The sequence below is a fragment of the Pongo pygmaeus genome, chromosome 21 (assembly GCF_028885625.2).
Source record: "Pongo pygmaeus isolate AG05252 chromosome 21, NHGRI_mPonPyg2-v2.0_pri, whole genome shotgun sequence".
Taxonomy (NCBI): Eukaryota; Metazoa; Chordata; class Mammalia; order Primates; family Hominidae; genus Pongo; species Pongo pygmaeus.
Genome location: NC_072394.2, coordinates 20892915 through 20916092, shown reverse-complemented (window position 1 = coordinate 20916092; position 23178 = coordinate 20892915). Strand labels below are relative to the sequence as shown.

General features: G+C 46.6%; 2 protein-coding genes across 16 annotated transcripts in view; one reads left to right on the top strand and one right to left on the bottom strand.

The window, feature by feature from the left end:
* Positions 1–9285, top strand: part of NINL (ninein like) — a 134075-nt gene extending 124790 nt beyond the window's left edge. For 11 of the 13 annotated variants that reach the window (XM_054467868.2, XM_063659496.1, XM_063659497.1 and 8 more), the window contains 4 exons: positions 246–359; positions 3360–3503; positions 6088–6201; positions 8345–9285. In XM_054467868.2, coding sequence (XP_054323843.1) covers positions 246–359; positions 3360–3503; positions 6088–6201; positions 8345–8536 — 564 coding nt within the window. In that variant the 3' untranslated portion in view covers positions 8537–9285. Of the gene's footprint in view, positions 1–245; positions 360–3359; positions 3504–5945; positions 6202–8344 lie in introns of those variants that run through there. The other 2 variants (XR_010125211.1, XM_063659499.1) reach the window with 2 other exon arrangements.
* A 4109-nt stretch (positions 9286–13394) lies between these two features.
* The window catches only part of GINS1 (GINS complex subunit 1), a 41514-nt gene continuing 31730 nt past the window's right edge, over positions 13395–23178 (bottom strand). For 2 of the 3 annotated variants that reach the window (XM_054467879.2, XM_054467878.2), the window contains 2 exons: positions 20480–20554; positions 13395–16019 (listed from right to left, as the gene is read on the bottom strand). In XM_054467879.2, coding sequence (XP_054323854.1) covers positions 15951–16019; positions 20480–20554 — 144 coding nt within the window. In that variant the 3' untranslated portion in view covers positions 13395–15950. Of the gene's footprint in view, positions 16020–20479; positions 20555–23178 lie in introns of those variants that run through there. The other variant, XM_054467877.2, reaches the window with a different exon arrangement.

Below are 23178 nucleotides of genomic sequence, written 5' to 3'. Positions count from 1 at the left end.
GAGGAGAAGGCACTTCCTGCAGTGCATGGCGCACCCGACACTGTCTCACCAGGGAGACACATGTGTGTAGAGGAGGGGCCGGGGAGTGACTGCAGGACACAGGGCCGGCCTTGGTTGGTGGGTTCCTGGGGATTTAAATTTTGTAATTTTTTTTCTTTTCTGTAATTTTCTGAGGTTTCTGCACGAATTACATACCAGACTCTTCAGATACTTCTTGACTTGTGCAATTGATTTTTTAAAAACAGAGTGACCAAATCCAGAAATTTAGAGTTGAACTTGAATGCCTGAATCAGGAACATCAGAGCCTGCAGCTGCCACAGTCAGAGCTGACCCAGACCCTTGAGGAACGTCAAGGCCAGGTAGGTGTGAGCGGTGGCTGGAGGCATTGGGTCCAGTCCTACCCGGGAGCAGCATCACCGCAGTGCCAACGGTGTTGCCAGGCCTCCTCCAGCCCAGAGAAGTTGTTGTGCTGCTGGATACAGCTGTCCAGGTGCTTACCCAGCCAGGACCAAAGCTGCTCCCAGTGCAGGGTTGGTTTAGCTGTGAGCAAGCCCCGTGAAGAGTGGTGACCGTTTACTCCCGAGGGAAGGAGTGTGATCACCATGCCTTTGGGTGAGCCCTCCACAGAATGGAGGAGCCAGAGGCAAGCCTGGGGACTCTGTCGTCAGAACTAAGGCAGCGGGCTCCAGCCCTGGGGGTGGGGTGACATGGGCACTCATGGGCATGCGTGACACTGGCCCCCGCACACGCCTCCAGGTGCCACATCTGCTGGCCCCGCAGGTGAGAGGCGCGGGAGGTGCAGACACGGGAAGCTGGGCTATGGTGGCAGGGGCTCGTGGTCCGGGACAGACAGGTGTATGCAGGGGCAGCTGAGCAGGGGCCTCAGGGAGGGGAGCCAGCTCAGGGGATGCTTGTGGAGGGGGTGGCTCAAGGGAGAGAAGAGCAGGTGTGTGACGGCCAAAGGTGCCCAGAGGGCGAGTGCCCAGTGTGGACACAGGTGCGGGGAACACTTGGAAGCTTGGGGCACTGTAGCCTCTCTTGGCTACAGAGAGGAAAGGGGGCTGTGGGAAAGGTCCCTCCCCGCCTGCCTGTGAGGCTCGGCTGAGCCTCTGCACCCGGTCCCCCCTGGCGCTGGCCCTGGCACCCTGTGCAGAGGCACCCCCTAGACGTCCTGAGGCACAGAGGGGTCAACTGGGCATGGACCCCAGAGCTTTCTGAGGCGCTGTTGGAGCTCCCATAGGCTCTTGGCCTTGCAGCTACAGGCTGTCAGTTTCCCAGAGGTGCTCTGCCTATTTGGGGCACCCTTCTCTACTTTTGAGTCTAAAAGGAACCCTGGAAAATTGCCTGGGCTAGTTCGAGTCCTTTGAGGCTGAGGAGTAGGACAACCTGAAAAGGCCAGCACTTCCTCAGCACCTGGCGCTGGGAGGCACTGCTGGGGCCAAGGGAGAGCATTCCACACCCCTGGGGCCGCACCTGCCACCAGCCTCTCAGTTGGGAAGCACCTCACCAAGTCTGTCCTGCAGCCATGTGGGTCACCCCTTCTTCCTCGTGATTTAGAGGAAGACGCTCCCCCAAAGCACATGGCTTCCAGTCAGCATCAGGAAGCTGGGGGCTTCCAGGGTAGCTCAGGACACTCTGGAAAAGGCAAACGGGGCTCCCTGAGAGTGGCCACGAGATGCTGGGCCTGAAGCTGATGTGGTTGCTGTTTCCATGTGGGAGGGAAGCCAGGGCAGTCACTGTGATGCCCATGTGTGGCTCAGGAGGAAGGCCCCAGAGGCCAGAGCAGACAGGAGGGATGGGGCCTCGTAGAGCAGCTCAGAGGGTGGAGGGTCTCCCAGGGGAGCTCAGAGGGCAAAGGGATGGGGACTTACAGGGCCCTCTCCAGGGGAAGGACAGGAAGGGTGGGTGGCTGCCCTCAGGATGGGAGATGATGCCCCATCTGCCGCTCTGCCTCACTCCAGCACCCAGAACACAAATGTCCTTGTTGCCAGTGCTCCCCTGGGGACGTATTTCCCTGTCCCTGTGACTGTCAAGGTCTGTAGATGTGGCCCGTCTCACGTTGCCGAGGAAGGAGATGAAGAGTGGATGGCTCTCTGTTCAGTAGATGTTTACAGGCTGCCCACCATGGGCAGAGATCTCCCTTGGGCTGGACCCTGGCCATGCTGTGGAGCTGCTTAATTAGTGGGGGTTCGGTTCCAGGATGGCTGTGGGGGGTGGTGCAGTCCAAGGAACTGCAAGCATCAGAGCCCAGGGAGTTGGGGTGCGGGGCCAGAGCCTTCCTGGGTGGGTAGACGTGCTTGACGCTTGGGAGTCCTGCAGGCCTGGAGGACGGCAGCCAGAGTGACCGTCTGAAACAAGCCTTCAGGAGAAGGCTGCGTTTGGTGGAGATGCGATTTAGAACTCGTTCTTCCCTCCTTTTCTATCTCAAACCATAAGCTGCTCTCCAGGGCCTGGAAAATGTGGGGTGCAGGTGCGTCTCTCTGGGGTGACCCCCATCCTGAAGAAGGGTGAGCTTTACAGTGATGACCTGGCCCCCCAAGACAGGCCCCCAGCTCGGCTGAGTCAGTGCAGGGACTACTGAAGGGAAACCGGGCGTGGCAGTGTGGGCGCAGGGCATTGCCTTCCCTCTTCCTCCACCATGTGGTGATGTCAGGCCCGGCCCAAATGTGACCCCGATGGAGCGTGATTCCCACTCCGTCTTGGGGTCTCAGGTGAGTAAGGGGTAGCGTGGCCAGTTCTTATAGGGTGCCAAAGAAATCCTGGTGAAGCCTCCAGTCAACTGGATGTGAATTGTATTTGGATCTTGCTTCGAGCTGCTTCATTAAAGGGGCTGGCATAGTGGTGCACAGTTTACTGTAACAACTCAGCCCAACTCCAGCAGACAGTGCCATCCAGGAAACCAGGCGCTGCCAGGAATTCCAGCCCCGGCCCCACCTTCCCTTCAGCAGTCCGTGTTGTCTGGGTAGTCTGTGGCCAGTGTAGCCCTGTTTCAGAGTGATGTCTCCGCTGAAAGGAGAACGGGCGTGGGTCATTGTTTGAAAAGAATCAGGCCCCAGCGAGGTTCGCTGAAAGCTAACGACGTGCAGAATCTGGGTCTGACAGGAAGTCAGCGTCACCATTTTGAGGGTGATGGACACGTTTTCTGCACTCTAGCACTGTGTGGAAGCGCTGGCTGACAGCAGCCTGGCTGTCCGAATTCCAAAGAAATGGGCTCCTTCTAAATTTTCAGGTGCTGCTGCATACTCGGGAGCACACGCCTTCCTTGCTGTTGCAGGTGGAGGTGTCCTTGGATGGAGAGGGTGCCCCTGTGTGCCGCGTCTCAGCAGCCTCACCAGAGCTGTGTCCCCTTCCCCATGCAGGTGCAGGGAGCTCACCTGAGGCTGAGGCAGGCCCAGGCCCAACACTTGCAGGAGGTCCGGCAGCTGCAGGACTGTGTGGCCGAGCTGCAGCACCTGCTCAGCCTTCAGGGAGAGCAGGCCGGGAGGCGCCTGGATGCACAGCGGGTGAGTGGGGATGCAGCGAGAGGTGGCTGACGAGATGAGGAGGGTGAGGTGGGCCCACTAGTCCTCAGTTATCCAGAAGCTTCCCAAGTGTGAATACATGAGTCACGTATGTAGCATGTCAGATGGTGAGGAAGGCTGTAGGGAGAGGGGCAGTGTGGTTTTAAACAGGGTGGCCAGACAAGGCCTCACAGGTGGCCCCTGAGATGGTGAGACCTGAAGGATGTGAAGGAGCGGCGTCATGTGGCAGGGGAGCAGCAGAGGCCCCTGGGGTAGGGGGTACTTGGCATGTTCCATGGGAATAGGGACCGGAGGCCGAGGGCAGAGAGCAGAGGGTGACATACTGGGCCCTGCAGGTGCCATGGGCCGTGCAGGTGGTGGGAGATGGGAGACAGTGGCTCGGAGCACGGACTGTGGAGGGTGGGATCCCGCCCGCCACCTCCCAGCTGAGTGACCTCGGGCAAGTGAACCTCTCTGTGCCTCAGTTTCCTCATCTGTAAAGTCCTGCTAGCAGTAGTGTCCACCTAAAAGGCTTATTGGGAAGCGTCATTGGGTTGGTGACTTTAAAGCACTTGAAGGGTCCCCAGCACAGCTGTGCCCTATGCAGGAGTTTAATTCAAAAGTCTGAGAGAATAACTCACTCCTGAAATTCCCAACATAGTTCATAGTTCATCAGGGACAGACTTCAGGAGAGATCAGGAGCCAGAGGGCAGGGCACACCCTCATGAGAAAGGAATTGGCACATGGCTTGAAAAGTGGGTAACATTTGATGTTTGTAAAGTGTAAATTCTAATGAAGAACAACCTTGTAACATCACACAAAGGGGTCAAGCTAAAGTTCAGCGATGCTACATTATTGACAAAACAAGGTTAAGGAGAATCCCCCTAGAAAAATACACTAACACAGCGAGGGAAGCTCACTTTGGAGTTATTTATGGTTAAGATCTTAAGACCAGTTCTCTGAGGACAAATGAGTCTGCTGATTCTCCCTGAAAGAGAAAGGAAAGCTGTGTGGTTTGGGCCAAAACATAGTTTTGTTTTGTTTTGTTTTGTTTTTTGAGACAGAGTCTGACTCTGTTGCCAGGCTGGAGTGCAGTGGCGTAATCTTGGCTTACTGCAACCTTCGCCTCCTGTGTTCAAACAATTCCCCTCCCTCAGCCTCCTGAGTAGCTGGGACTACAGGCACGCATCACCATGCCCAGCTAATTTATTGTATTTTAGTAGAGACGGGGTTTCACCATGTTGGCCAGGATGGTCTTGATCTCCTGACCTCATGATCCGCCCGCCTCGGTCTCCCAAAGTGCTGGGATTATAGGTGTGAGCCACTGCGCCCGGCCCTGGGTTAGAACATTTTTAAACTTTTGCTCTGGACAGATGAAAGGTTACCCACAGTCACTGTCAGATGTGTACATTTGAGCTGATTTCCATTTTATTTATTTATTTATTTTTGAGACAGAGTCTTACTCTGTCACCCAGGCTGGAGTGCAATGGTGCGATCTCGGCTCACTGCAGCCGAGGTTCAAGCAATTCTGCTGCCTCAGCCTCCTGAGTAGCTGGGACTACAGATGTCTGCCACCATGCCTGGTTAATTTTTTGTATTTTTGGTAGAGATGGGATTTCACCATGCTGGCCAGGCTGGTCTTGAACTCCTGACCTCAGGTGATCTACCTGCCTTGGCCTCCCAAAGTGCTGGGATTACAGGTGTAAACCACCTCGTTCGGCCACTAATTTCCATTTTAAAGTAAATAGCCTTGAGCTGATTCTTTTTAAAATGTAAAATATTGCCTATAACCTTTTTGTTTTTGTTTTTGGCTTTTTTTTTTTTTTTTTTTTGAGACGGAGTCTTGCTCTGTCACCCAGACTGGAGTGCAATGGCACAATCTCGGCTCACTGCAACCTCCGCCTCCTGGGTTCAAGCAATTATTCTGCCTCAGCCTCCCGAGTAGCTGGGATTACAGGCGCCCACTACCATGCCCGGCTGATTTTTTGTATTTTAGTAGACATAGGGTTTCACCGTGCTGCCCAGGCTGGTCTCGAACTCCTGAGCTCAGGTAATCCGCCCGCCTCAGACTCCCAAAGTGCTAGGATAACAGGTGTGAACCACTGCACCTGGCATTTTTTTTTTTTTTTTTTTTGAGATGGAGTCTCACTTTGTCACCAGGCTGGAATGCAGTGGTGCTATTTCGGCTCACAGCAACCTCTGCCTCTTGGGTTCAAGTGATTCTCCTGCCTCAGCCTCCCGAGTAGCTGGGACTGCAGGTGCACACTACCACACCCAGCTATTTTTTTTTTTTTTTGAGACTGAGTCTCGCTCTGTCACCTAGGCTGGAGTGCCACTGCAACCTCCACCTCCTGGGTTCAAATGATTCTCCTGCCTCAGCCTCCCAAGTAGCTGGGATTACAGGTACGCACCACCACACAAGGCTAATTTTTGTATTTTTTTTAGTACAGATGGGGTTTCACCATGTTGGCCAGGTTGGTCTCGAACTCCTGACCTCAGGTGATCCGCCTGCCTCGGCCTCCCAAAGTGCTGGGATTACAGGCGTGAGCCCCCGCGCCCGGCCACCTGCAACCTTGTTTTATGGCAGGAAGAACATGAGAAACAGCTGAAAGCTACAGAAGAGCGGGTGGAAGAGGCGGAGATGATTCTGAAGAATATGGAAATGCTCCTCCAAGAGAAAGTGGATAAGCTGAAGGAACAGGTGAGTGATGGGCGCCGCTGCTTTCGTGTCCGCGTCCTCTTCTGAACGCTCTCCACTTTTATGGGTGTGCAGGCAGCTAATACACGAAAAGGCTGTCTTGTCACAGAATTCCAGGGAACTAAATGCATACCCTACACTGCCGGTGCACATTCATTTATTTTCCTCCGGGAATGGTTTTAAGATCTGTCCTTTGGGTGTTCACATACACTCAGAAAGGACTCATCCGTTCATTTGTCTGTGTAGTCATTCAGGCATCCCCAAGCACCTCTGGTCGAAGCTTTCCTAGGTAGACCTGAGATGAGCAGGGCTGAGCCTGCATCCCAGACCTGACCCTCTGGAGACAGAGGCAGATGCTTCCATAGAGCATACATGACCTCGGGCCAGGATGAGTGCTCTGAAAATGAGAGAATAGAGGTGGAGGGAGCCGGTGGGGTGGTCAAGGCCACTTTGAAGAGCCAGCATTTGGTCAGATGCCCAGTGACCAACACAGGAACATCCAGCTGTGTCCCCAGCAGAGGCCAGGTGGCATTTGGAAAGCTCAGTGGGTGGGAGATGCACACATCTCTTCGTGTCTGGGGGACTCCAAGGAGGGCGCATTCCAGGCAGCGGACAGCCACGGAGGAGGCTGCCATGGCTGGTGTGAACTGGTAGGGCTCAGGTAGGCAGCGCCTGTCATGTGTATCCTGGAAGCCAAGGTCAGGGGTTTGGGTTTTATCATAATGGCAGTTAGAAGGCATAGGGAGATTTTAAGTAAAAGCATGACAGGATGTATCTTTTAAAAGAAACCATACTAGGGAAAAAGTCACTTGGGCTACTATAAGGAGCACAGACCAAAAATGAGGCGCCGTAGCTCACCTGGTCTGTAGATGTTCGAAGTCTAACTCAGCAGGTGGGAACCGACGTGCAGCAGTGCTGTGCCCCGAGGGCTGATGGCACAGGGTGTGGGTGGACCCCGCGGGTGTGGGGTGCACACACAGAAGAGGCCCAGCCATGGACCACATTCAGTGTTAGGAGACATTAAGAGAAATATGAAAACCTGGAGAAGTATTTTTGCTCCATCGTGATCCAGTATGGTTTGCTCTACATGAGGGATCCTGAGCTCAGCCCAAGCTAGACAAGGCATTTGTGGAAGGTGCCCAGTCCCTCCCTGGGGCCACCGGTCCTTGCCCAGCTTCCTCCCCTGCTGGTGCCCCCAGTCCCTCTCTCTCTTTCTCCCTGGCACACACCCACAGTCCTCAGTTGCCCGTCTCGCCAGCAACACCTGACTGTGGTTAAATCCTGTGGCTCCTGCACACCTGCCCTGGCGCTGAGCCCAGACCACAGCCTGGGGCCTCAGTCCTGCCTGTCCTGCGCCAGACCACAGCGTGGGGCCTCAGTCCTGCCTGTCCTGCGCCAGACCACAGCGTGGGGCCTCAGTACTGCCTGTCCTGCGCCTGACCACAGCCTGGGGCCTCAGTACTGCCTGTCCTGCGCCTGCTTCCCTTGGCTCATGGCCCTGCTGACATCACAGCCAGTAGAACACACGCAGATGAACCTGTTCCACACACTGACCGTCCCAGGGCCTTTTGAGGACTGGCCACTTTTGCCTGAAGTCTTTGTTTCACGGCACAAAGCTGCCTCAAGTTTTCTCCACCACATAGCCCAGCAGATTCTCAATTTCCTCTCATGCCAGGGTAACAAAACTTGTCATTATAATCCAGTATTTGTGTCAGATTTCTTTTTTTTTTTTGGAGACAGAGTCTTGCTCTGTCGCCCAGGCTGGATGGAGTGCAGTGGCACGGTCTCTGCTCACTGCAAGCTCTGCCTCCTGGGTTCACGCCATTCTCCTGCCTCAGCCTCCTGGGTAGCCGAGACTACAGGCGCCCACCACCACGACCGGCTAATTTTTTTGTATTTTTTAGTAGAGATGGGGTTTCACCGTGTTAGCCAGGATGGTCTCGATCTCCTGACCTTGGGATCCGCCCACCTCGGCCTCCCAAAGTGCTGGGATTACAGGCGTGAGCCACCGCGCCCGGACTTGGGTCAGATTTCTAAGAGCCCAAAACTGTGGTTTGCATAAACCTGGGAGGATAAAAGAGAGCAGGCTGATCTGTAGCGTTTCTCCACCGGCCTCATGCAAAGCATGGCTTCCTCCCCTCTCTAGTTTGAAAAGAACACGAAGTCCAACCTGCTGCTGAAGGAGCTGTACGTGGAGAACGCCCACCTGGTGAGAGCACTTCAGGCCACCGAGGAGAAGCAGCGAGGCGCCGAGAAACAAAGCCGCGTCTTGGAAGAAAAAGTTCGCGCTCTCAACAAACTCGTCAGTAGGATTGCCCCCGCAGCCCTCTCTGTGTAAAGACGGATTATTTTCTAGGATTCATTCGAAAGCACATCTTTTAAATTAAGCCACTGTGCTGCCTGAGTTTTCCGTGGGTCATGAGCCATGAGTCCTGGGACATCTGAGGATTGGCATTCTTTGTTCACCCCCCAGATAGTTAATGAATGGTCTGCCCTGGGCAAGATGGGAGTGGGGGGCTGGAGGAATATGCATGTTGCAAAAGCCTGTGTTTTTATTAGCGGTCCTGAGTAATTTCCCTTGGCAAAATTCCCAGTTTTGCCACTTGTTGGAGCCAGATTCTGGGAACTGTCAGCAAGGAGCGGGTAAGTGAGCAGTTAAGGACAGCACTTTCCATGTGGTACTTCTGACCCTGGCTGTCAGATTGAAATGTAAAGTCAGGGCTCTGTACAGTTTTGCCATTTCACTGTTCTGCTTTGAGCTTAGGTTATTAGAACTCTTGGTGGAGGGTGCGTACACACATTCCAGAAAAGGCTTCACTCGCTGGGAACGTCAACCCAGCGAGAAAGGAGGGGAAGCCCCTTCTCCAGGGACCTTATCTGTGGACTCAGGGATGATGGTGTTTATTGCAAATGCACAATCTTTTTCCCATTGAAATGTCATCACACTGGAAATTGTACTATATGTAAAAAAAAAAAGTATAGTTTTATATTTGAAATATATACAAATTATGGCCATATGGCTGATTGGAATGTACTACTGTAATATAAAAAGTCACTGTATTTGCAATAAATTCTTTTCTATTAAAATTGACTTCTAAGTTTGTTTTTAATTTTTTAAACTATAAAATATTTCAAACATACAGGAAAATAGTTATATAAGAAACACCCATGTGCCCATCAACATATCTAGTAAGAATAATATCCTGCCACAGCACTGTGGAGGGCGGGAGCCTGTTCTGTTCTCAGCCTCCTCCCTCTTCCCGGGGCAGCCGCCATCCCAAAGCTGGCATGTCTTCTCCTTTCTGCAGGAGAAAAATGTCACAGCACCGTGGAAAGATAACAAAGCCTGGAACAGATGGAAAGGTCGATTCTTTGGAAGATTCGGCAACATGAAGTTGACTGGTTCTTCAAAGTTTACTGATAAATGTAATTAATCCCAATAATACAGATGTTCCATGCCCCAATCAACCCCAGAATTGGACAAGACATTCTGAAGTTTTTACATACAACTAAATAAGCAAACAAAACAATTAGGAAAACTCTGAAGAAAGAAGAGCAATGTATGGGGGCTAGTTCTACCCGTTATTAATATATAAGTCCTAATACAGTTTATGTTACATGGGTGTATGCATTTGTCAAAACTCATTGAGGAGTACACTTCTTCATTCACTTTGGGCTTCTGTCTGAGACTGGAGTAACGAGATTGGAGTAACCAGGAGACCTGAACAACATTATCAATCTACTGACATCTAGAACCCACCACACGACACCAGCAGAAGCAAATGCAGCCAAACACTTACCAAGACAGACCGTATCCTGGGCCAACAAATCTCAAAAAAATTATGAAGATTCAAGCCATACGATGTATGTACTGTGACCACAATGGAATTAAATTAGAAATCTATCCCCCAATATGAAGCTGGAAACCATCATTCTCAGCAAACTATCACAAGGACAGAAAACCAAACACTGCATGTTCTCACTCATAGGTGGGAATTGGACAATGAGAACACTTGGACACAGGAAGGGGAACATCACACACCGGGGCCTGTCCTGGGGTGGGGGGAGAGGGGAGGGATAGCATTAGAAGATATACCTAATGTAAATGATTAGTTAATGGGTGCGGCACACCAACGTGGCACATGGATACATATGTAACAAAACTGCACGTTGTGCACATGTACCCTAGAACTTAAAGTATAATAAAAAAATTTAAAAATGAGGTAAAGTGAAATAAATAAAGAAATAATTACATATGCCCTGAAAAAAAAATATATCCCCCAATATTTGGAAACTGAACAACATACTGCTGAATAACCCATGAGGCAAAGAAGAGATAAGAGGGGATATTGGGAAATATCGTGGATTGAATGGAAATGAAAACAATATATCAAAATTTGTGGGGTAGAGTGAAAGCGTTACTTAGGGGAAAAGTCATAGCACCAAACACCCAGGTTAGAATAGAAGAAAGGTCTCAAATCAACAACTTCAGCTTCTACCTTAAATAGACAAAGAAGAGCAAATTAAACCCAAAGTCAAAAGAAAAGAAAATGATGATGATCACAGCAGAAACCAAGGAACGGAACAGATTGGCCGTGACATGCTACAGGCTAGAGCTGTTGTGTTAAGTTTGGTTGGCACGGCCACACTCAGTTACAGATTCCCTAGGTCCACAGATTCCCTATGCCTGCTTCATGCTCCAGCAGCAGCACGGAGTGGCTGTTAACAGGTCATGTGGCCCACAAAGCCTAATACACAGAAAACATTTGTTGACCCTTGAAATAGAAAACAAAGAATAGAGAAAGTAAACCAAAGGCATGTTCTTTCAGAAGATTAGTAAAATTGATAAACTTCTAGTCCAGTCAGAATAAAAGAAAAAAAAAACTAATATCAGAAATGAGAAGTGATATCACTACAGGTGATACCACTGTAGTCTACAGATATACAAGCATCATAAGGCAATATTATGAACATTTTTATTTTTTGAGACAGGGTCTCACTGTTGCCCAGGCTGGAGAGTAGCCACTGCAGCCTCCAACTCCCGCCTCAGCCTCCCGAGTAGCTGAGACTACAGGTGCACAGCACCACATCTGGCAATTTTTTTTTCCTGACATCTCGCTATGTTGCCTGGGCTGGTCTCAAACTTCTGAGCTCAAGCGATCCTTCTGTCTTGGCCTCCCAAAGTGCTGGGATTACAGGCGTGAGCCACCGTGCCCAGCCCATGAACAACTTTATATAAATAAATTTGGTAACTTAGATAAAATGGAGAATACATAAATTGCCAAAGCTCATTCGAGAAAAAAATGGATAACCAAAATAGCCATGTATTTCTTAAGCCAAAACTGTGGTTAACCTTCCCACAAAGAAACTTCAGGCCTAGATGGCTTAAATATGAACTCTAAACACTTAAGAAATAAATAATACCAAGTATATAAAAAGTATGATAGATATATATTGATTTCATCCCTGGCTCCTTGTTCGTAACTCCTATGGCCTTCGTTGCAGTCTTTTGTTGTAATGCTTGGGCATTTTAGGCCTCAGAAGACAATCTCTTTCTGCCCTTCTGCCTTCCTTTCACCTGCTCCTTTTCCCGCCTGTCTTGGAGCTGGCCATAAAGAAATTCTCTGTGATTAGAAGGGGCACTGCCCCACACTCTAAAAGAAAGAATGCAGCAGAGCCTAAGAACCTGAGCAGACGGGCCTGGCTGAATGGCACCACTCAGACTATGAGCATTAGATCATACCCTCTTTGTCCAATTGTCTCTCTGCTTGGTTGTTGATCATGCCTATCTAATGAGATTTCTATAAAAGGCCCAAAAGGACAGGGTGTGGAGAGCTTCCGGATTGCTGAACATATGGAGGCTCCTGGAGGGTGGTGAGCATCGAAGCTCCATATCCCTTCCCCATACCTTACCCTATGTATGCATCTCTTCCATTTGGGTCCTTTCATCTGCATATTTTACCATATCCTTTATAATAAACCAGTAAGCTTAAGTGTTTCTGAGTTCTGTGAGCTTCTCAAGCAAATTAATTGAATCCAAAGAGGGGGGCATGGGAACTCCAACTTGAAGCTAGTTGGTCAGAATCTCAGAGGCCCACACTTGTGGCTGGTGTCTCAAGGGAGGGCAGTCTTGGACTGAGCCCTGACCCTGTGGGATCTGACGCTATCTCCAGGTAGTGTCAGAACTGAAGTAGAAGTAGAGGACACACCTGGTGTCCACTGCAGTGCTTGGTATGTGGGGAAACCCCCACGCATTTGGTCAGTCTTCTGTGTTGTTGTTGAGTGACAGAACAGTTTTTTTTTATTTAGAAAACTCTTCCAAAAAACTGAATAGGAGGGATTATTTTCCCAAGAACACCACAGACCAATATTTCTCATGCACACTGATGCAAAAATTCTACAAAAAAATTTCAAATAAAATCCTACAAAAAGGAGAATATATCATAACCAGGTGTGGTTTATGCCAGGAATGCAGGGTAGGTTTAACAGTGAAAACTCAGTTGATCAATCAGCCACTGTAATTCACCAGACTAACAAACTAAAAGACAAAACCATCTCAACAGATGCAGAAAAAAGATATGACAAAATCCAGCATCCATTTCTGACTTTTAAAAAAATTATCAGTAAACTAGGTGTATTAGTCTTCTTATGCTGCTAATAAAGACATACTGGAGAGTGGGTAATTTATAAAGGAAAGAGATTTAATTGACTCAGTTCCACATGGCTGGGGAGGCCTCACAATCACAGCATAAGGCAAATGGATAGGGACCAAAGTCACGTCTTACATGGTGGCAGGCAAAAGAGCATGTCCAGGGGAACTCCCATTTATAAAACCATCAGATCTCGTGAGACTTATTGACTAACACCAGAAAAGTATGGGGGAAACTACCCCCTTGATTCAGTTATTTCACCTGGCCCTGCCCTTGACACAGGGGAATTATTACAATTCAAGTTGAGATTTGGGTAGGGACACAGCCAAACCATATCACTAGGAATAGGAGGGAACTTCCTACCCCAATAAAGGGCATCTACAAACAACTTAAGAGCTAACATCATAATAGTGAAAGACTGTTTTCCTTCTTAGATCAGGAACAAGATAGGGGTGTCTTCTCTGACCACATATATTTAGTACTCTACTGGAAGTTCTAACCAATGCAATCAGGCAAGAAAAAGAAATAAAAGGCATTCAGATTAGAAAGGAAGGAATAAAACTCTTTATTCATAGAACACATGACTGTTGATGTAATTTACAAAAACACCATGAGAACTCACAGTTTAGCAAGGCTGAAGGATACAAGTTCAACATCAATTGTATTTCTATTTACTAGCAAAAAGTGGTTAGAATTTGAAATTTTAAAATACCATTTAGCATCAAAACTATGAAATGCTGACATGGTAGACCTGTACACTGAAAACTACAAAAGATTATTAAGAGAAATAGAAGACAGAAACATTAATACATAGGAAGACAGATCTTGTTTATAAGCCAAAAGACTCAGTATTATTAAGATGTCAATTCTCCCAACAGTTTTATATAAATTCAATGCAATCTCAATCAAGGTGCCTAACAGGGGTTTTTGTTGTTGTTGTTGTAGAAATTGACAAGTTGATCCTAATTTATTTTTGAGATAGAGTCTCACTTTGTCACCCAGGCTGGAGTGCAGTGGTGTGATCTCAGCTCACTGCAGCCTTGACCTCCGGGGCTCAAGTGATCCTCCCACCTCAGCCTGCCATGTAGCTAGGACTACAGGCATGCACCACCACAACTGGCTAATTTTTTGTATTTTTTGTAGAGATGGAGTTTTGCCATGGGCCCGGGCTGGTCTGGAACTCCTGAGCTCAAGTGATCCACCCATCTAGGCCTCCCAAAGTTCTAGGCTTACAGGCATAAGCCACCACACTCTGCCTGTTTCCAAATTTCACATCAAAAGCAAAGGACTTAACACAGCCAAAACAAATCTCAAAAAGAAATGTGGTACACTGGGCCAGCGCCAAGGCTCACGCCTGTAATCCCAGCACATGGGGAGGACGAGGCAAGTGGATTGCTTTAGCTCAGGAGTTCAACACAGCCTGGCCAACACGGTGAAACCCCATCTCTACAAAAAATACAAACAACAGCAAAAATATGATGCATTAATACTATTTCAAGAATGATTAGAAAATTACATCCACTACATACAAATACAGCACTGGCATTCAGGAGAGAAAAACAGGTCAATGGAACAAAATGGAGTCCTGAAATAAACCCACATATACACTGACAACTACTTTTTAACAAAAATGCAAAGGTGATAGAGCTAAGGGCAGTCCCTTCAAAAAATGGTAGTGAAATACCTGGATATCTATATTCCCAAGAAAAAGTGAAGGTGGATTGACACCTTGCACCATATAAAAAATTCATTCAAAATGGATCATAGGCTGGGCGCGGTGGCCCACACTTGTAATCCCAAAACTTTGGGAGGCCAAGGTGGGTCACTTGAGGTCAGGAGTTTGAAACCAGCCTGGCCAACATGGTAAAACCCTGTCTCTACTAAAAATACAAAAATTAGCCGGGCGTGGCGGCCTGCGCCTGTAATCCCAGCTACTTGGGAGGCTGAGACAAGAGAATCACTTGAACCCAGGGGATAGAGATTGCAGTGAGCCGAGATCACGCCACTGCACCCCAGCCTAGGTGACAGAGCGAGACTCCATCTCAAAACAAAGAAACAAACGAAAATAAAAAAAACAAACAGGTCATAGACCAAAGTATAAAGCTTAAAATTGTAACACTTCTAGAAGTAAAAAGGAAAAAAAATTGTGACCTTGGGATGGGAAAAGATTTCTTGGATGCAACACCCAAAGCATAAAAGAACAAACGAATAAACTGGATTTCATCAAAATTTAAAATGTCAGCTGTTTAAAACATACCATTAAAGGCCAATCAGCCCTTCATGTGACTTTTCAGTCAATCTGAATCTCTGGGAAAACTGTACAAAGTTCCTTCTCTAGCCCCAATTTCACTGTCCCCTTCCAAAGTGGTGATACTGGTGATCACCCCACAGCCACAAGCCACACCAGCCACCATGGTGGAAATGTGCAAAATCCATGTGTGTCCTTCCTTCCCAAATAGCCAGATGATAAATTAGTATGTCATTAAACATTACATGTACTGAAAATTTCTACAGACCATCATCTTCACTTGCTCATGTGATTTGAAAATGTGTATCTCAGAAATTCAGCTCTCTAGCTTGTACAATACCCATGACCAGAAAACAAGACACACAGGATCTACCTTCTTCCTGTCCAGCCAAGTGACTGATTATTTAAGAGATTCAAATGTAACCATGTTTACTTTCATTTAAAAAACACACTATAACAACTGTAGGAATGCTGTGATTATAGATACAGCTTATTAGAAAAAGGAGTAAGGGCCAGGTGCAGTGGCTCACGCCTGTGATCTCAACACTTTGAGAAGCTAAGGTGGGAGGACTGCTTGAGGCCAGGAGTTTGAGACCAGCTTGGGCAACATAGTGAGACACTGTCTCTACAAAACAAAACCAAAATTAAAAAGGAGTAGGAAGAATAGTGTACAACCTTAAAAAAAGAAAGTCCTTAATAGTTAGCAAATTATACTTCTTAGCCAAGTATTCTTAGTTATCTTAAATAATGTCTATAGCTTCTAAAATCAAAGAGGGAGGTGAAGGGAGGGTGGAGAGAGTGAGTACAGAGGAGTCCATGAGTTGAGTGAAGCCTGGAAGTGCCTCGGTGCATGGTCACGACAGGATGTGCTCCAGGACTCCTTGTCTGATCAGCTGCTCACATTTCCATCGAGGTAAAAAGTGCTGAGGGGACAAGAAGGGATGGAGAAAGAGTAAAATAAATGATTGGGAAAGAATTTGAAATTATTTCTTGTATCATTAAAAAGTAGCACTGATTAGTTTTCAAACTCCAACAAGTAAGTAGTTAACTTAAGGGGCTGGGTGCGGTGGCTCACGCCTGTAATCCCAGCACTTTGGGACACCAAGGCGGGCGGATCACCTGAGGTTGGGGGTTCAAGACCAGCCTGACCAACATGGAGAAACCGCGTCTCTACTAAAAAATACAAAATTGGCCCGGGGTGGTGGATCACGCCTGTAATCCCAGCACTTTGCGAGGCCGAGGCGGGTGGATCACGAGGTCAGGAGATCAAGACCATCCTGGCTAACACGGTGAAACCCTGTCTCTACTAAAAATGCAAAAAAATTAGCCAGGCGTGGTGGCGGGCGCCTGTAGTCCCAGCTACCCAGGAGGCTGAGGCAGGAGAATGGCGTGAACCTGGGAGGCAGGGCTTGCAGTGAGCCGAGACCGTGCCACTCCACTCCAGCTTGGGCAACAGAGCAAGACTCTGTCACACGCACAAAAAAAAAATTAGCCGGGCGTGGTGGCGCATGCCTGTAATCCCAGCTACACAGGAGGCTGAGGCAGGAGAATCGCTTGAACCTGGGGGTGAGCCGAGATTGTGCCATTGCACTCCAGCCTGGGCAACAAGAGCAAAACTCCATCTCAAAAAAAAAAAAAAAAAAAGTTAAATTATATTTGCTGTTTTAATCCATTGAAATTGATTCCATTTAGAACTGTATGGAATTCTGATTTTTACAAATGAATTCAGTTTGCTTAAGTTCAATTCAACTAAGACTTCTGAATTCTAGTAGGTATTGTACTTAGTGTTTGTATTTTTTAAATTTATGCACAGAGAAATCCAGATAGGTGCGATTTGGATTATCACTGGCTCAACAGCCTATCAAGAAGACCCATGAAAGGCTCATTTCTCCATAAAACCTGTTCTAGGATTTCAGAGTCTGAACATTCTTCTAATAACAAGTGACAACTTTCCTCCTGTATTTCTCAAGATTGAAAAGTATTCATGACCCACAGCGTGGGTGCTATTCACATGGTACGTGGGAAGATGCCGGTACCCAGGTATTGCTTGTCCTGTGTCTTCCTAAGAGGACATCGCTCTTGCTCTGAGGGAACCAGGGGAAGGTGGAAAGATGTCTCCTTCCCTCTCAAATACCACGACTTACAGAAAACACTGACTGCCCTGGAGGAGGGAGGTTAAGGAAGCAAGGCAGGAAGGCTTTCCGATTCATAGGTGGTCAAAGAAATCTCAAAGGAAGATCTCAAGGAAGCAAAATGTAACCTCAGTAGCCATGTGCACCTGAAAGTCCTGCCTCACAAACTCAAAGGCCTGACAAGAGACCCATGACCAAATTCTTCTAAACCAATCTTGAAGATACATGAGCCAAGAAAAATGTAAAAAAACACAACAAAAACAAAATAACTGAGTTGTTCATTTAATATCCATACTAATGCTGGTATTAAACAGATGGAGAGTATTGATTTCTGGATAAAAAGAAACAGTGCTTGCCATAGTGACAAATATAAAAGAATGTATATTAGAAAATGTTTCCCAGCCAGGTGCAGTGGCTCACGCCTGTAATCCCAGCACTTTGGGAGGCTGAGGCAGGTGGATCACGAGCTCAGGAGTTCGAGACCAGCCTGATCAACATGGTGAAACCCCGCCTCTACTAAAAAAAATACAAAAATTAGCCAGGCATGGTGACACGCGCCTGCAATCCCAGCTACTCGGGAGGCTGAGGCAGGAGAATCGCTTGAACCCAGGAGGCGGAAGTTGCAGTGAGCCAAGATCATGCCACTGCACTCCAGCCTGGGTGACAGAGCGAGATTCCATCTCGAAAAAAACCATATATATATATAGATAATGTTTCCTACTAATACTTTAGAGTATGTGAATGATCTACACCACAGATTCTACAGAAAGTTCGGATGTGGTTGAACATTAGAGGCCCCTAATACCAACCATCAACTGTGGCTGATACTGTTTCTTTTTAATGCCTCCATTTTTATAATTGAGGGTAGGGTCACAGCTGAGAGAGTTAAAAAATTCAACCACCAGGCCAGGCACGGTGGCTCACACCTGTAATCCCAGCACTTTGGGAGGCTGAGGTGGGTGGATCACCTAAGGTCAGGAATTTGAAACCAGCCTGGCCAACATGGTGAAACCCCGCCTCTACTAAAAAAAATACAAAAATTAGCCAGGAGTGGTGGCAGGCGCCTGTAATCCCAGCTATTTGAGAGGCTGAGGCAGGAGAAAAGCTTGAACCCGGGAGGCGGAGGTTGCAGTGAGCCAAGATCGTGCCATTGTACTCCAGCCTGGGGGACAAGAGCGAGACTTCGTCTCAAAAAAAAAAAAAAAAAAAAAAAATTCAACCACAGGACAGCATTTGGGATGAAGGGACATTTCGCATATCTTGCTTTATGAGGATGGCTTTTTTCTTGTTCTCGTGAACCAGAGCTTCCTCCTGGGCCCTCCAGAAATATAGCTGCTTATCAGAGCATTAATTCATTACCTGCTTTCAATTCATTAGTGTCCTAAGAGAATACTTGGGACAGAAATTGTTGCCTTAACAACCGAAGACTTTAGGGAACCCTCAAAATCTTTAAAAATATTCAACCTTTGTTTTAGAAGCTCCAAGGGTATTAGTAAAATAATTTTAGTCAACTATTAGTAAAATAGTTTTAAAGAGCTAAGGGTATTAGTAAAATAACAGATCAACTCACCCTGTTAGGAAAATAAGCTCAAGAACCACATGACCTGAAACATTCTTTTGCTCCCTGGCATGAACAAAGTGAACACCAAATCCTTAGGGTCATCAGATCCTAAATGGCTGACCCCAAGACGGCAGGCAAGGAAAGAAAGAGAACAGCTTTTATTAGGTCACTTTTCCTCCTCACAACTTCAGAAAATTGGGATAGGATAAAAAATTTAGTGACCGGGCACAGTGGCTTACACCTGTAATCCCAGCACTTTGGGAAGCTGAGGTGGGTGGATTGCTTGAGCTCAGGAGTTCAAGACCAGCCTGGCCAACTGGTGAAACTCTGTCTCTACAAAAAATACAAAAATTAACCGGGTGTGGTGGCGTGTGCCTGTGGTCCAGCTACTTGGGGAGGCTGAGGTGGGGGATCACTTGAGCCCAGGAGGCAGAGGTTGCAATGAGCGGAGATCCCGCCACTGCACTCCAGCCTGGGGAACACAGCCAGACCCTGCCTCAAAAAAATAATAATAATAGACTGGGCGCGGTGGCTCACGCCTATAATCCCAGCACTTTGGGAGGTCAAGGTGGGCGGATCACGAGGTCAGGAGATCGAGACCATCCTGGCTAACATGGTGAAACCCCGTCTCTACTAAAAATACGAAAAAAAAAAATTAGCTGGGCAGGGTGGCGGGCGCCTGTAGTCCCAGCTACTTGGGAGGCTGAGGCAGGAGAATGGCATGAACCCAGGGGGAGGAGCTTGCAGTGAGCAGAGATCGTGCCACTGCACTCCAGCCTAGGCAACAGAGCAAGACTCCGTCCCAAAAAAAAAAAAATAATAATAATAGTAATAATATAGTTAATGTGAATTCATCTAATGTGAAGATGAAGATTTCTAGGGAAATAATTAATATACTAACATTACTTTGGGCGTGGTGGTTCACACCTGTAATCCTCGCACTTTAGGATGCTAAGGAAGGTGGATTGCTTGAGCCCAGGAGAGTTCGAGACTAGCATGGTCAACATAGCAAGACCCCATCTCTATTTTCTTTAAAAATAGATAGATAGATAGATAGACAGATAGATGATAGATAGATAGATAGATAGATAGATAGTCAGACAGACAGATAGGTAGGTAGATAGACAGAGATAGAGAGAGAGAGAGAAAGATTCCTTATAAGGACAAATTTAGCTTAAGTTACAACTTTACAATTTTAATCTTCCTCTATTAAATTGTTATGTTTATATACCAAATACTTGAAAATTCTTTTTTTGAAAATAGAAAAATCTGTATCACTATTTGCTTGCTAAAGAACTAGGATTTATAAGGCAAAGTGTAAGCTAAAAAAACTGCTTAGGAACTTTTAAAATAAATTATATGAACAAAGGAGCTAAATCCAACAGTTCAATAGCCTCCAGATAATAATCTATCACTTACCCAGAATAAGGCTGATTATGGTAATTCCCCTAGAAAACACCTAGTTTTAAATATAAGCAATATCCTACTAAATTAATGAATCTTTTATTATATGCAACATTTGCTTCCATTCTTAATATTCAGAAAAAGTACAGAACAGGGTGTATTATACTAAAGATAATGCCTAATATATAAACGATCATCAAAAGTTGATATTTATTTTGCTATTCCAACTTTTCCACCATTCAACACTCATAAGATTTAAAGTAAAGAATCTGAAGATAAGAAATACCTGGCTATTTTTTTTTAATAGGACTGAAGTGCCATCATCAACTTCAAATTCTCCATAGTCTTTTAGACATCGGACCTGAAAAAAAAAATGAAAGATGTTTTATCTAAATTAGTTTTTAATATGCAGTGACCAAAAAATAAATCGGCATTATACAAATACGCAGACAAAAAGGACTTTGTTTGCTTCCTCTCTGTGTGGTTAGGCCTAGCACTACTGTTGTGGTATTCTCATAGCTCCACGTGTCCAGTTGTGACAGGGAGGAAGAAGAACTGCAAAATCTCTGCTAGGAAATGTCAGTGCTGACAGCAAGGCGATGCAGGGAGACAACGATGTCGTCTCCTTCCCCTCTGAAATCCTGAAAAATTAAGCAGGTGAAATATCTATCTACAAGGAATGTTTTAGATCTGCTCCAACCTGCTTCTTATAGATCCCTCCCATAAAATATCAATATCTGAGAATGGGACACAGGTAAGTCTGCAGTATTTGTTTTTGGAAGCAATTCTTCCAATCCCATTCAAAATTCAGATAATTTCCCAGGAATACTTAGAAGTACACCATGGAGGAGCAGATGCCACCTCACGTGACAGGATTCAGGAGTGGCAGCATTCTGATATCCACCTCTGCAACTACAAAGGTGTTCCCAGGTACAGGTTATAGACCTGCTACAGCACTAAGTGCTGCCACAGGAAGTAAGGGGGCACTTTTCCTCTTCTAGGAGAATTCAGACTGAAGTTTATTCTCACGAGTACTAGTGATGAACTGCTATTGTTGCCAGGAGAGTCAACGCCAGCAACGACTATGTCTTCCACTTTTCCAGATAATTTTATCATGTCCTACCATCCCTCCGGAACCTTACCAAGGCACCCAAAGTATTTTAATTAAATATGAGAATACCACTCCAGAAAAATCCCCCAAGTCCTTTGCATTTGCTGTTTTTTCTTTTTCTTTCTTTTTTTTTTTTTTTTGAGACAGAATCTTGCTCTGTTGCCCAGGCCAGAGTGCAGTGGTGTGATCTCCACGCACTACAACCTCTGCCTCCCAGGCTCAAGCGGTTCTCCTGCCTCAGCCTCCTGGGTAGCTGGGATTACAGGCGCTCACCACCATACCCAACTAATTTTTGTATTTTTAATAGAGATGGGGTTTCACCATGTTGGCCAGGCTGGTTTCAAACTCCTGACCTCATGTGATCTACCTGCCCCCGCTTCCCAAAGTGCTGGAATTACAGGCATGAGCCACCACGCCTGGCCGCATTTGCTTCTCTAAATAAACTTTTATTTTGGGAAATCTCAAACACATTCAAAAGTAAAAAGACTACTCCATGTCCCCATCAACTGACATCAACACATGGCCAAGTTTGTTCCCCTCACCCATTTGTTGTGGGTTATTCTGAAGCAAATCTTAGACATCATTTCACCTCATCTGTAAATATTCTATTGTCTACTTCTATAAAACCAGATAATTTTAAAAATCCCAATACTGACTGTACGTGGCAGCTCACGCCTATAATCCCAGCATTTTGGGAGGCTGAGGCAGGTGAATCACCTGAAGTCAGGAATTTAAGACCAGCCTGGTCAACATGGTGAAATCCCGCCTCTACTAAAAATACAAAATTTAGCTGGGTGTGGTGGTGCGTGCCTGTAATCCCAGCTACTCAGGAGGCTGAGGTTGCAGTGAGCGAGATCACACCAGTGCACTCCAGACTGGGTGACAGAATGAGACTCCATCTCAAATAAATAAATAAAAATTATTAAGATGAGATAGTATTGGCATTTTTTTTTTTTTTTTGAGACAGAGTCTCACTCTGTCACCCAAGCTAGAGTGCAGTGGTGTGATCTTGGCTCACTGGAACCTCCGCTTCCCAAGTTCAAGCAATTCTCCTGCCTCAGCCTCCCTAGTAGCTGGGATTACAGGAGGGAGCCACCAAGCCCAACTAATTTTTTTGTATTTTTAGTAGAGACGGGGTTTCACCATGTTGGCCAGGCTGGTCTCGAATCTTGACCTCAAATGATCCACCTGCAGCCTCCCAAAGTGCTAGGATTACAGGCATGAGCCACCGTGCCCAGCCTTAATTAATAATTTTTAGTATCATGAACTATCTAGTTAGTATCCAAATTTCCCACTTGTCTCATGAATTTTTTTTAAGGTTTCCATGTTGAAATCAGAATCCAACAAAGCCACACATTACTTTTTTTTAAAATGTCTTGTAAGTCTCTTTTAATCTATAGGTTTCACTTCCTCTTTATTTTTTCCTTCCTCTTGGTATTTTATTTGTTGAAAAAATTGGGTGAGTAGTTTGTCACTGCAGCCTTGAATACCTGGTCTCAAGCAATACTCCTGCCTTGGCCTCCCAAAGTGTTGGGATTACAGACATGAGTCAGTGCACAGGGTCAGCACAACTTTTCACAATCAAGATTTTGTTGTGGATTTCTTTGGGGTCATTTAACATGTTCCTTTGTCCCTGAGTTTCCTATAAAATGGAAGTTAGGTCTACATCAGATAAGGTGATTTTGTGGCAAATGGTGTTATGTACTTTCTGTTACAAGACCCCATAAAACACAAAGTGCCTGGATGTCCTTTTTGGATACTGAGATTAATCAGTGGGCCCAAGTGTCATCCATACCCATGCATTATAAAGATCTCCATTATCCACTGAAAGGTTTTAATAAATAAAGGGTTACAAGCATTAATCTAATTCTTAT